The sequence below is a fragment of the Rhinopithecus bieti genome, unplaced genomic scaffold (assembly GCF_001698545.2).
Source record: "Rhinopithecus bieti isolate Rb0 unplaced genomic scaffold, ASM169854v2 scaffold_29388, whole genome shotgun sequence".
Taxonomy (NCBI): Eukaryota; Metazoa; Chordata; class Mammalia; order Primates; family Cercopithecidae; genus Rhinopithecus; species Rhinopithecus bieti.
Window position 1 is genome coordinate 373,901 of NW_016813389.1, and position 14,045 is coordinate 387,945.

General features: G+C 54.5%; 1 protein-coding gene across 4 annotated transcripts in view; it reads left to right on the forward strand.

Annotated features, from left to right (window-relative positions):
• The window catches only part of URM1 (ubiquitin related modifier 1), a 21,679-nt gene extending 10,147 nt beyond the window's left edge, over nt 1-11,532 (forward strand). For 2 of the 4 annotated variants that reach the window (XM_017848189.1, XM_017848190.1), the window contains 3 exons: nt 8,621-8,702; nt 10,053-10,101; nt 10,349-11,532. In XM_017848189.1, the coding sequence (XP_017703678.1) occupies nt 8,621-8,702; nt 10,053-10,101; nt 10,349-10,525 (308 nt within the window). In that variant the 3' untranslated portion in view covers nt 10,526-11,532. The remainder of the gene's footprint in view (nt 1-8,620; nt 8,703-10,052; nt 10,102-10,348) is intronic. The other 2 variants (XM_017848192.1, XM_017848191.1) reach the window with 2 other exon arrangements.
• The last annotated feature ends 2,513 nt before the right edge of the window (nt 11,533-14,045 follow it).

Sequence of the window (14,045 nt, forward strand, 5' to 3'; positions counted from 1 at the left end):
TTTTTTTTTTTTTTTTTTGAAATGGAGTCTCACTCTGTCTCCCAGGCTGAAGTGCCGTAGTGGAATCTCGGCACACTGCAACCCCCACCTCCTGGTTTCAAGCGATTCTCCCACCTCAGCCTCCCAAGTAGCTGGGATTACAGGCAGGCACCACCACACCTGGCTAATTTTTGTATGCTTTTTTGTTTTTTGAGACAGAGTCTTGCTCTGTCATCAGGCTGGAGTGCAGTGGTGTGATCTCAGCTCACTGCAGCCTCCGCCTCCTGGGTTCAAGTGATTTCCCTGCCTCAGCCTCCCGAGTAGCTGAGACTACAGGCGCACGCCACCACGCCCAGCTAGTTTTTTGTATTTTAGTAGAGACAGGGTTTCACCATGTTGGCCAGGATAGTCTCGATCTCCTGACCTCGGATCTGCCCGCCTCAGCCTCCCAAAGTGCTGGGACTACAGGCACGTGCCACCATGCCTGGCCAATTTTTGTAAGTTTTAGTAGAGACAGGGTTTCACCATGTTGGCCTGGCTGGTCTCTTAACTCCTGACCTCAAGTGACCCGCCCACCATAACCTCCCAAAGTGTTGGGATTACAGGCATGAACCACTGCCTGGCCCACAGATTCTCATAATTCAAGCCCCATTTCACTCATTCATTGACTGAGTACTCAGCATTGTCAGGTACAGTAGAAAATACTTTATTTGTCTGGGCACAGTGACCAGCACTTTGGGAAGCCAAGACAGGTGAGTCGCTTGAGCCCAGGAGTTTGAGACCAGCCTGGGCAACATGGTGAAACCCCGTCTCTACAAAAAATATGAAAATTAGCTGAGTATGGTGGTGCATCCCAGTAGTCCCAGCTATTTGGGAGGCTGAGGTCAGAGGATGGCTCGAGCCCGGGATGTGGAGGTTGCAGTGAGCTAGTAGCGTGCCACTGCACTCCAGTCTGGGCAACAGACCTGAGGCTGTCAGACCCTTTCTCAAAATAAGAAAGTACTTTATGGCCGGGTGCGGTGGCTCAAGCCTGTAATCCCAGCTCTTTGGGAGGCCGAGACGGGTGGATCACGAGGTCAGAAGATTGAGACCATGCTGGCTAACACGGTGAAACCCCCAGTGAAACCCCGTCTCTACTTAAAAAAAATACAAAAAACTAGCCAGGCGAGGTGGCAGGCACCTGTAGTCCCAGCTACTCGGGAGGCTGAGGCAGGAGAATGGCGTAAACCCGGAAGGCAGAGCTTGCAGTGAGCTGAGATCCGGCCACTGCACTCCAGCCCGGGCGACAGAGCGAGACTCCGTCTCAAAAAAAAAAAAAAGTACTTTATTCTTTGATGTAGCTGGCAAATCTATGTCTAGTGCCCTCTTTGTGCGATCACTGTACTAAGTTACTGGATATTCATTAGTGAGCAAAATAGATATGGTCCTTGCCCTTATAGAGTTAGCAATGTAATGGGAATGGAGCCAGGGAATAAACAAGTAAACAAATGAATGTATAACTGCATCATTACAACTTTTAGTAATTGGCATGAGGAGAACAAGAGTACTTGGATGGGACTAATAGGTGGTCACCAGAGGTCTCTTTAAGAAGGTAACATACCAAGGCTGAGTGTGGTGGCTCATGCCTGTAATCCCAGCAATTTGGGAAGCCAAGGTAGGCGGATCACCTGAGGTCTGGAGTTCAAGACCATCCAGGCCAACATGGTGAAACCCTTTCTCTACTAAAAATATAAAAATAGTTGGGCATGGTGGCGGGCACCTGTAATCCCAGCTACTTGGGAGGCTGAGGCAGGAGAATTGCTTGAACCCAGGGAGCGGAGGTTGCAGTGAGTTGAGACCGCACCACTGCACTGCAGCCTGGGCAACAGAAGCAAAACTCCATCTCAAAAAGAAAAAAGGCCACCAGGCGCGGTGGCTCACACCTGTAATCCCAGCACTTTGGGAGGCTGAGGTGGTCGGATCACGAGGTCAAGAGATCGAGACCATCCTGGCCAACATGGTGAAACCCTGTCTCTACTAAAAATACAAAAAATTAGCTGGGTGTGGTGGCGGGCACCTGTAGTCCCAGCTACTCGGGAGGCTGAGGCAGGAGAATCGCTTGAACCCTGGAGGTGGAGGTTGCAGTGAGCCAAGATCACGCCACTGCGCTGCAGCCTGGGCAACAGAGCGAGACTCCATCTCAAAAACAAAAAAACAAAACAAATAAAAGGTAGAAACCAAAATTTAGAGAAGTTAGGGGTCTCACCCCAAGTCATAGTTATTTAAATAGCAGAGCTGGGATTCAGAACTAGCTTTCAGGCCACTGAATTTCAGAGTCCTAGCACTTTGCCACTAACCCCATCACCATCTAGCCCAAGAGGCTCCCTGAATCACTGTAACATCTTTTTTTTTTTTTTTTTGAGACAGAGTCTTGCTCTGTCTCCCAGGCTGGAGTGCAGTGATGTGACCTTGGCTCACTGTAAGCTCCGCCTCCTGGGTTCACGCCATTCTCCTGCCTCAGCCTCCTTAGTAGCTGGGACTACAGGCGCCTGCCCCCACACCTGGCTAATTTTTTTGTATTTTTAGTAGAGACGGGGTTTCACCATGTTAGCCAGGATGGTCTCTATCTCCTGACCTCTTGATCTGCCTGCCTCAGCCTCCCAAAGCGCTGGGATTACAGGCATGAGCCACTGCGCCCGGCCCCACTCTAACATCTTATATTTTCCAATTTTTACACTTTCCTTAATTTATTCATGAGTTCAACAGCTACTTATTTCAACTTTCGTGATAACCTCAAGAGATAAAAGAGACCCCTAAAAAAGAAGGAAGAAGGCACCTGAGGCCTGTCCAGAGTTACCCAAGTAGGAAGGCTGGGCTGGGACTCAGATTTTTTTATCCCTCATCTTCCAGGCACTGTTCAGGAAACAGGCAGGGGCCTATCCCCACTCTGGGAGGAAAGGAGGGGAGTGGGAGGGAAGGCACAGTGGCCCACTTAGTCTTTGGTCCCTTGGCTGTGAGTCCCTACACCTGGTTCCTGTTGTGCCCAGAGGCATGTGTCACACAGCACACCCAGGGTAACCTAGGTTGGTGACCTAGGTCACCAACAGAGCTGGTTAGCAGCTGCCAGGCCTCACCCTGGCACATGTGAGCCCAGCTGGGGGTCAGGGGCCTGGTGCTGCTAGGAGAGTCTTACCCTTCCCCCAAGTCCGTGCCCAGATATGTCATCTGGCAGCCTTCCCAGCCTAGGGGCTGCCACTTGGCCAAGCGAGTCTTGGAGGTTCCAGCAGAAATAATAGCAGCCGTAAGATTTCGGAATGTGACAAGCCTCACAAACAAGGGAACTCGTGGCTCCTAGGCCAGGGGAGAGCTTCCAACCCAGTCATTTTGGGAGAAATGATGAGCAAAAGGCCTGAGGGAGTGAGACTGGGAGAGAGGAAGCCTGGACCGCGCAGTTGCTCATCACTTATGCCTGCCAGCCTCTTTCTTCCCCATCTGTTAGATGGGAAGTCGGGCTCGTTTTGTACATTACTGAGCTGGTTGTCTCTTTGACATCTATAAGAAAAGTTTCTTCAAGATCCAAGTATACACAATTCTGTGAAGCAGAGTGTGCTGACCCAGTAAGAAGCTATGTGAGAGGAGGGATGTCTTAACAGCCATCTTCCTGAAACGGGCCAGCCAGGCACCCACCAACTTAGGGTATTGCGGTTGCTGAGAGTTGGTCTCTATGACTCAAGCATCCCTTTGACCCAAGGCCCCCTGCCCAGGCCCCAAGAGTAGACTTGGCCGCCTCACCTTTCCCTGCCTGTCTTCCTCCCCCTGCCCTGCCATTGTGCCCCTCCGCTTGTTCCACTTGCGTTAAAGAGTGGCTGGTGAGGGAGGGCAGGAGCTGCAGGAGCTCCTGGGTGCTTTAAACTGCTTAGCATGCATTTCACAGGCTCTCTGGGGCCAGCTGTTCCTTTCTCTGCTCTCAGGGCCTGTTTGCTGATCCCCTCTCCACCTCCCTCCTCCCCACACCCCTCCCAGTCCCTGTGCAAAATTGCTTTTGAAAAGATCCACTTTCTGCTTAATTAAACAATGAGGAGGTCCCCTCGCACATCTGTAAACCTCCTTCTGCGGCCAGTTTAGCCCACAAACTGCTCCATTCTTACCCCCATTCACTTGTAAATGGCCCCTCTGATGTTCCCTCCACCCCCTCTCCTCTGTTACTCCCCCCTTGCCAGCTCTTTCTTTTTCCTTTTCAACTGAGGCCTGGGGTGGGCTCCCCGAAGAGCTTGTCTTGGAGCCTGGTGGACTTGGTGGGGACAGAGGCGGTTTAACCTGTGGAAGAGAAGACTTAGGGGATCCTTTCTTCCATATCTGAAGGGCCATCCTGGGGAAGAGGGGGTACATTTGTTGGCATGGTCCCCGTGGACCATTCAGGCCCAGTGGGTGGGAATGACAGGAAGACAGATTTCTACTTGGGAGAAAAGAAGCTCTTAACAATCAGAGCCGCTGCACAGAGGAGCTGACCTCCTGTCCCTGGAGGTGTTCAAAGACAGGCTGGATGAGGGTCAGTATCAGATACGACTTTGAGGTTGTTCCCTTTCATTCCCGCGAGGCTGAGGCTGACACCTTTTGGGGCTCTCCCACAGTGGGCAGTCAGTGTCCCCCAGAGTAGGACAAGTCCACTGGGGGGAGGGATTCTGGTGGAGCTTGCGTCGGTGCTCTCCACAACGGGTATCCTCCCTTTGGCAGCAGCCTTTAGAAGGTACTGGAGCCCAGAGGATGAGGAATCTGAAGTCACTGTGGGCTTACAGCTCAGAGCAGCCTTCTGTTGAGCGTGTCCTGTGTGTGTGACACTGCCAGGCCTGCCATGGGCGTTGTGCCTTATGTAATCCTCAGCAGCTCTTGGTATTTGGATTATTGTCCCTGCTTGTCAGAGGATAACACCCAGGCAGCAAGGTGAAGTGATTTCCCAGCCAAGGCCATTGAGCACACAGCACAGGTCCTCTGGATGTAGACTCAGAACTCAACCACTCCATCATAGAGCAGTAGCTCTCATCACCTGCTCTGTCCCCGATGGGCAGGCCAGGTGCCAAAGCATCCTGCACTGGAAACCTTGTGTTAGGTGCCCGTCTCCCTCCTCTGGTGCTGTGTGCCCAGGGGCAGCCTGGCTGCCAGCATCTCTAGCCTCAAAGAGTGTCATTCCTTCCACCTGGGTTGTCCTGAGAGCATTAGCCAACCCCAACATCTTGTGGGTTCAAACATCTAAAATAGAAGGAAGGTCAGTATCTAGGACCCCTCACTACTCTTCCCGTCCCCTTATTCCCTTTCCAGCTTCTGATGGGAAGATACTGGATGCCACAGAAAACCCCAGCCAGTCCCAGCACTATCTGATTCATGGTTGGTTCTGCCCTGCCCTCTAAAGCTGGGGTGCCAGACCACTGGGCAGAGTGTGCAGAAACCCAGAGAGTGCGAGGGGTATAGGTTCTTCCTCTGGATCCTGGAGTAATTACAGCATTGATATGCAGGTTACAGTGCTGAGAGATTTGTGTATATCGTCTTATTTTATCCCCCACAATGACCCTATGAGACAATGTTAACATCCCCATTTTACAAAAAAAGGAAGTTGAGGCCATTTTACAAAAAAGGAATCTGAGGCTCCAAGAATTCCTTACCCAAGGTCATAGAACTAGGAAGTGATGGAGTCTAGCTCAAAACCAGGCCTGTCTGACTCCAAGGTCCATGGTTTTAATCTCTTCCTCTCTCCTTCCCTCCCTACCTCCCCAGTTGTCCACTCAAGTAATGGTAATGGTAGTGCCATACGTTTGAGTCGGATTGTGATTCGAGTGTCACGTCAGAGACACATGGAAGCACAGGCCTGGGCAGTGGGTCCTGGTTCCCAGGAAGCACATCCCTAGGAGATACAGCTGAGGTTCACTAGGAGGGAGAGGCCCCTACGAGAGCAGGCCTGTTCTCAAGGCCTGGCCCCATCTCCCGCTGAGCTTCTTAGCTTCTCCATTCTACCTTCAACCTGCCCATGCCATCCTGCCCCAGCCTTCCCATGTGTTATCCTTCTGCCCAGAATGCTTCCCACGCCACTCATCCTTCAGACCTGAGCTTCACTGTTTAACATCTTCAGCCAGGCCTTTCCTGATCCCAGATGAAGGAGATAGCATTTGTCACAACCAATTAAGTATGGTGTGTCTCTCCTGGTGGCCTCCAGCTCCATGAGGGTAGGGAGCTCTGTGCCCCTCTTGCCCACTACCATCTCCCTAGCACCTTGCACATAGTAGCTGCTCAATAAATATTTGTCTCCTGAGTGATCACATGGGATTCCAGGAGGGAGACTGCCCCTAGTAGGAGAAGGAAGACAAGAGGACACAGAGTGGGAAGGTGAAAGTGAGAGTCTCCAGCCCTCATCTATCCCAGAGCCATCCATCCCCAAGCCACCAGCCCCTGACTCTGCTTAACTCTTCCTCCTCCCCTGGGCGCCTTTGGAAGCCGACCATCTGGCTTGGAGGCTATTTGCATATTGTCTGTGCCTCTGCAAGCCTAGCAAGATGTCCCTGGGGGTGTGTTTCAGGCCAGGCCGAGTGGCCCTTGCATCCTGCGAAGGGAGCCATGAGTTCCCCCTCTCCCCACCCCAAATCCAGGCATGGGGGAACAATACGGGTGGTGATGCGGTAGCCTCACCATGGTAACAGGCTATCAAAAATGTGGGCAGGCCTGGGTGGGGGGTGGGCAGAAGAAGGAGGGAGTGACCTCAGCAAATAGGAGCATCATGATAAATGAGCCAGCACCGGGCAGCAGACTCATCCCCCAGCTCATCCCTCTGGGACTCCATGCTGGTGCCATCGTTCGGATGACCCCACCATGACCACTAGCCCTTCCCCCACCCCCAGGCCTATCCAGACTAGAGCAGAAGCACCTTCCCTTTGGAGGGAGCCAGGACTGTCTCCTAATTGAGTCCGGGTTCCATGCAGGCCAGGCACTGCCTAGACCCTCTCGCCGCCTCCACACACACAGGCACACCCCCGCCCGCCAGGGCTGGCTGATGGATGTGTCAGACCCCGGTGGCTCTATCGAGCGGCCACAAGATGTATGGGTTGGCGGCCCACCAGACAGTGCCAAGATGGAGGCCAAGGGGATTCAGAGCCAAGGGGAAACCTCTGAAACCCAGACCTCAGGGAGGAACCCAGCCAGGAGTCCGAGTGGGCTGCAGCTAGTTGGAGGCAGCATTCTCCCCATCCCATGCCTGCTCCAGGGACCATGAAGACTCTGATCTGCTTTGTTTAAAAGGAGACATTAAAATGGAAAGGTGGCAGTCTCAGTCCATGGACACTTTGCCCGTGGCCCTGTGCTCTGCTGGCATACGATCCAGGCAAGTTGGCACTGAGCAAAGTGGACCATCCAGGCTGCAGGCCTGTCAGAGCGAGGGTGGCACGCGTGCCAGCCAGTGTGTCTTAACTCCCTGCCCAAGGCTGGGGCTGTGTGTGTGCCATGCTGTGGTCCCGGACGGGGCAAAGCAAAGTCTCCCTGAGTCCTAGCAGCCTCTCCCTTGCCTGCATTCCTGGACTCTGGACTCCAGGCAGGAAAACCAAGGCCCCACCTGGGCCTTCTCCAGCTTAGCCCTGAGCTTTGTCTCAGGCATTCGTCCAGGACAGCAGACCCCTGTGGATACTGACTCAGGATGGGGGTGGTTAACCCCAACCCCTCTGCTGGCTTCCCAGAAGCAAGTTGTCTCCCTAGGACCTTTATCCTCAAGTCATCTAAGGGAATGAGAAGGAACTCCGCAGCCTCAGGAGAATGGCCCTGTTTCAGGGGCAGACAGTTGAGGACCATAGGCTTCGAGTTGTTTATAGAACCACATTCCTGTGTGCTGTGGCTCGATACTGCTGCCCCTAGGAAAGGAGAGGTGACCCTGGAGACAGGTGACTCTGAGCCTCCGCATGACATACAGAGAGACTGGTGGCTCTCCTAGAACCACAAGGAGGCAGATCTCAGTGTTAGCTGAGCAGGAGAGGCCCTGTCACCCAAATCTCTGGCCACCACTGGCCTGGAGGGCTCTGGAAGCGTGGGGTGGTGGCAGGGGAGTAGAGCAGGGATTTGTTAGCATCCCTGGCTGGTGAATGATCCTTCTCTCTCTCTGCCAGAGGAAATTAACTGATGTTATCAGCTCAGCAATTGTTTTTTTCCCCTCACAAAGGGAAATATATGCAGACCCCTCTAAGAGCAAAGCCGAATCCTTCCCATCTGGGACTGGCTGGAGAGATAAAGGTGGCGGGGGCTCTTCAGAGTCCTCTCAGAAGTCCAGCCATGGCAGTTGGAGACTGGCTTCCAGGACTTGTGGTTAGGGGCTTGTCTCATAACCCTTTAGATGCGACAGTCCTCCCACCATCTGCCTTGAATCCCTCCACTATAGGTAAATCCCATTGCCTCTTCTCCAGGACTTCAGCAGTGCCATGTGCAGCTGTCTCTGAAGATCCACCTGGCAAGTCACTGGCCTGTCCTAACCTGTTTCCTCACCTTTGGAATGTACACGTTCATGGGCCATCTTTTAGCCTGGTCTAAAAGAAGCCCTCTAAACCCCATGTGTATTTCCTTCTGGGCCAGGCAAGGCTCTGGGGGGACAGGTGTCATTTGAGTTTGACAAGAGTTTGTACTGTGCATTCCTCTCCAGGGGACATCCGGAACCTGCTCGTCTGGATCAAGAAGAATTTGCTAAAAGAGCGGCCAGAGTTATTCATCCAGGGAGACAGCGTGTGAGTCCCATTCCTCCCTTCCCTGAAGGGGGTGGAGGGAGGGACGGATATCTGAGCCCCCACCCTCAGGTTCAGTCCTGGCCTTCTCTCAATCTGGTTCTCCCCTTTCTCCTCCCTGACTCCTCCAGAAAATAGTCTGAGATCTATTTTCAGTTTTCTTGTTACTAAAACCAAACTCTTGAGGATTTTTAAAATCCCAGATGAAAGGAGCCTGGTGAATTTCTCAGAAAACTTGGATTCTGCCCTCTGGTTGCCACAGACTTGCTGTGGGACCTTAGACGACTTACTTCACTTCTCTGGGCCTCAGTTACTCTCTACACAGAAAGTGCTGAGGAAAAAATGTAGCTAGTACAACTGAAGAGCTAAATATTCTATTTTATTTTATCGTATTTAAATAGCCACACGTGGCTAGTAGATTACCATACGGTGCAGCACAGGTCTAGAATTCCAAGGAGTCATTGACTCTGTGCGTGCACACACCCATGCACATGCACACACTCACTGGGGACACCTCATAGGCGCCCAGAGCAGTCTCCTTGGAAAGGACCAGGTTCCAGTTGCCAAGAAGTTACTTCTAAAACAAGGCCAGTCCCCCTTGTGAAAGATGGCCGGTGCAGTTGTGACGCTCGCGTGCTTGCCTCGAAGCACAGGTCACTGTGAGGTCCTAGGGGATCAGCCCTCCTTCAGGTCATAGTCCAGTGGTCCTGGAGGCCACCTCTAAGGCCAGCAGCACTCCTTGGGCCATTACTAGTGGGAGCCAGGCTAAGTTGCCTGACAAATGTTGACCTACGCTGCCTTATGCCAGGCAGGACTGCACATGAACATTGCCATGTGGCAACTGATTCGGAAGAGGCAAAACAGCCTCCTCTCCAGGATGGGCATGCAAAGGCCTAAAAAAAGCCGAAGTTCTTTTCCAGGGCTAACGAGAGTAAGGTTAGACCCCTTGAAAAGTCCCACTAATGATTACCGTGACAGTGTGGCAAGAACTCCACACATATCAGCTGATTTCATTTTCGTATAGGCCTTGTGGGACAGACACTATCACTTATCCCATTTTCAGATGAGGAACCTGATACTCAGAAACAAAATGACCTGCCCGCGGTCTGAGTGGTGGTGCTGGCTGGCGTTTGCACCCGTTTTCCATCTGGCTACAAAGACCATGCATGACTGTCTGACCTGGTTTCCTTCACACTCAGACCAGCCTCCCCTTCCTGGGAGATCTTTAGCCAGACCCCAGGAGGAAGGCTCCCCAGCACACTCTCCTGAAGCCCAAAGCTCTCAGCCTCTCTTCCTCTGTGCTACTGCCTCTTGCCTCTCACTCCCTGCTACTCACCACTATCTTTCCCACAGGCGGCCAGGAATTCTGGTGCTGATTAACGATGCCGACTGGGAGCTACTGGTCAGTACCTCGGGTGACATCCCTCCCCCAGCCCCTGCTCTTGCTGCTTCAGTGGGAAAGCCTTGGGCCTCTCTCAGGCACATATAGAGTGGCTGGGTAATCCTCCACCCCACTCCAGCCCCACACTGAGGCTGCTGGAGTGTCTCACTCCAGGTGAGGAAGGGATGGGTAGCTGGGGACATGGGAGTACCCCTCTATCCTGAAGATTTGCAGGTTGAGGTATAGGATACCCATTTTTCTGGTACAGTCTGTCTCTTCCAGAGCATCCAGTCCTCAGCCTCTGCTCTCCCAACTCCTGGGGTGGAACTGGGAAGGTAGCCCTGAGGGTCTCCCGCTCTCCTCTGCCCCGCACCAGGGTGAGCTGGACTATCAGCTTCAGGACCAGGACAGCGTCCTCTTCATCTCCACTCTGCACGGCGGCTGAGGGCCCTTCTCTGGGCCTGGGCACCCTTAGAGGGGAGAACGAAGCAATCAGACATCCCCTTGGGCCCTGCTTCCAGGTCTCCCTGTCCCCCTTGCCTGTCTTCTTCCCTGCTCTGTCCCCCAAGCTCCCTCCAGGCAGGGAAAAGAGGCCAGGTGCTAAAAATGAGCCTTTCTCAAGCACGTGAGCAGGGGAAGGCAGACAGGCACCAGAGCCCAGCACTCCCTTTTCCAGCAGCTGTGATGGGGGAGGGTGCCCCTCTGGTTTGTCAAGAGTGGAAGGAGGCTCTGTGGCCAGGTGACCTGGCTGCCTTCCACTCCTTGTACCTCCTTCTAAACATGGAGTGGCCGCTGACAAGGTGCTCCAGCCCCAGAGCCAGCATCTTCATGGGGAAGATGAATGGACCTGAGTAGCTGAAGGAAGGCCCCTCCCTACCTAAAGATTGGAGGCTTCTCAGCCTCAATTTCCCTGTCTGGACAGCTGAGGGCTCTGCCTGTCCCCCACTGCTATCAGTATGGAACCCCAGCTGGGGTCCCCTATTCAGTGCTGACTCCCCCCAGCCAGCAGCTGCTCCTCTAGTCACACCCCTCCTTCTGCTCCCCCCACCCCTAGCCCTTGACCCTAGCTGGCCTGCCCCCCTCCACAGGCCACCAGATGGGCTCCTGAGACCCTCCCCAGGCTGCTTACAGCTCATTCTGCTGGGGGTAGAGATGAGGGGAGGGGGTAAGTTAAACCTTGGACTAGCAAGTAGAAGCCTGGGGGGATCTGTGTGCCTCAGTTTCTTCCTCTACAACTGAATATTTATAGTGGCTGAAAACTGGGGAGATACCTGATGGTGCAGATGTCCATTTTCTCTCCCTTCCCACCTCCTGCAGGAAGCAGGATGGGGCAGGCAGCACCTGGTAGGCAGAGTGGTTTGCTCCCCCTCCCCTTCCCTTCTGGAAGTCTTGGGGCCTCAGTGCTTGCAACAGCCGGCCTTGTGCAAATAAAAGACTAGGTTGTTTACTAGCCTTGCTTGGAGCTTCATCCTTGGAAACAGGTGGCACCTCATATCCCCCCAGCCATGGTCTGTGATACAACCTCTCCATCCTCAGCCTAGGGCCTCAGAGCTACCCTTTACCCTTCACCCAAAAGAGGGGTGGGGGTGAACACTCAGACAATCTGAGACGGGGTAGTCTAATAGAGCCATCTGGAGAAGGGGGTGTCAGAGTCAGTCTGTGCTGACCAGTCTGCATCCCAGGACGCATCCCCACCCGTCTGTCCAAGGCTTTGTCCCACCAGCTGCAGCCAGCAGCCTCACAACCCAGAATGGGGGTGGCATAGATAAGACTGCTGAGCCACCTTTCTGTGGTCTTTCCTTCCCATGACCTGGAGAAAAGAGCTTTGTTTGCTGGAGGGAGACCCCCAAAAAGAATTAGGGCACTAACATCCCACCAAAAGCGTCATCCCACCCGAAATGTTGCTTTTCATTCTATGTCAGTAATTTAAAGTGGAATTTCTCACCTCTCACCCTGTGGAGATGAAAGTGGCAAAAGGTTGTCCCAGCAGTGTTGGGGAATGGGGTGTATACATCATTCTTTTGGGGATGGATGACCTGCCGGCTGGTGGGCTTTTCTCCAGCACTACTACAGGTAGAAGCCCTCTGGGCTTGTGTGGAGTGGGAGCAGCCGTGTTGGGACTATGGGGAGGAGCTGGTCTGGGTGCAAATTAAGGCTAGTGTTGGGGTCTGAGTGCTGTCCAGAAAGGCTGTGTGACCAACCCTCACTAGTTCCTGAGGTCAGGGTCTCCATGTTAGGGAACAAAGCAGGAGACTTGGAACAGCCCCTATAGCTGCACTTTCAGAAGGTCAGCCTGTCCCATTCTTGTAATCTGGAGGTCCCTCCCTGTCTCCACCCCACTGAGCTGCAGGAGCAGCCCATCAGTGCACCTGATTGGAACACCCCAGATTGCAGGTCCTGGAAACTGGGTGCTAGGATCCGTTTCTCTGGCTGCAAAGAGTGGGAGGCCTGATGTGGGATATCCCTTTTCCCACCACACCCCAATTAATGCTGAAGAGTAGGGCAGGAGGAGGTGCTGGGAAAACCGGGTTTCTTGGCACATGGGGGTGCAAGCACTGTGGTTGAAATTGGCCATGGCCAAGGCACTCCAGACGATTTCAGGTCGTTTTTAGCCCCAGGCTGGAAAGGGGTCAGGGGACAAGTGACCTGGGCTCAGCCCCCAGCAGCTCCCAACCACCCCTCTCCCAAGCAACTCCTGATCCCTGCTTTTGAGGAAATAAACAAATAAAACCCCGCTATCTCCGAAGATTTTTCTTTAATGAAAAGGATTCGTTTTTCCAAGTTCTATTTCCAAAGCCGAGGCGATTGCCGGGCTGGAGCGCATCGTTGGCGACGCTTGCCCGTCGGACCCTGGCAGCGGCTGGAGGAGGCTCAGCCTCTCGGTCCGTCCGGAGGGCTTGCGGGAGGGGTTGGTTTGTTTGGGATTTAGGGGTTGGTTGAGGATTTGTTTTGTTTAGGTAGGTAGTATTGGGGTGATAAGTTAGAACAACTGCGAAACGAGTTAGCGGGCGCATTCGGCCGGCCTCTTTCACCCCTGACTTCCTGCGGCTTGGGCTGAGGGCGGACCACGTTCGGCCCCGCCGCTGCGTGCAGGCTTCGTTCCGGCCGAAATTTGAAAGGAGGAAAAAAGACGCGATCGACTGAAGGACCCTGCCGGCCGGTACTGGTCACCCGCAGAGGAGAAGGAAGAAGGACGAGGATGCGGATGGCGGCGCTGGTGGCAGGGACCGGCGTCCCTGTGCGCGCGGGCCGGGACCGCGATCCTCGCGCTGGGGCCAGCCAGCCGCCGCCCCGAGAGGTCTCGCCCGCGCGGAGCTCTGTCCCTGCGGCCCCCGCCCCTGTTGCGCCCGGAGCTCAGCCACAGATGTCCAGCCACAATTCTCGGTTGGCCGCAGACTCGTACAAGAATTGCGTTTGGACAATCAGTGGCGAAGCCCCTGAGTTCAGGGCCCTGGTCTCCTGCGGGGTTCCGCTTCGCTCCTAAAAAGCGCCAGACCAGGACATCTCGGAGCTGCACGTCGGACCACCTCGCAGGCGCTCAGCAGCGGCTGCCCATCTGGCGGTAAGGTGGATTAGCAAGCACGCGGATCCTGACCCTGTGCGGGGATCCCCATCGCCCCTGGCGTGGCTCCTTCGATCGCGGCCCGGAGTCCCCAGAGTGGCCCGCGTTGGGTCTCAGCGCCGCCCCAGGTCGAGGGGGAATCTCTTCTGTCAGGCCTGGGGAACCCCGACTCCCCTCTCCCTGCCCCCAGCCTGGACTCTCCGGGAATCCGGAAGGCAGGACCCCCAGGCCGGGTCGCGTTTCCGAGCCCGGGGTCCGGGTTGCTGGATTCGTGGGTCCCCCGCCCCCGCCCAGCCCCGCGCACGCACCGGCTCGGGCGCTCTCCGCTTTCCTGTGGCTGAGTCGCGGCCGGGGCGCCTGCGGTGGCGGTGGCGGCGGTGGCCCGGGCGGCGGAGAGTGCTGG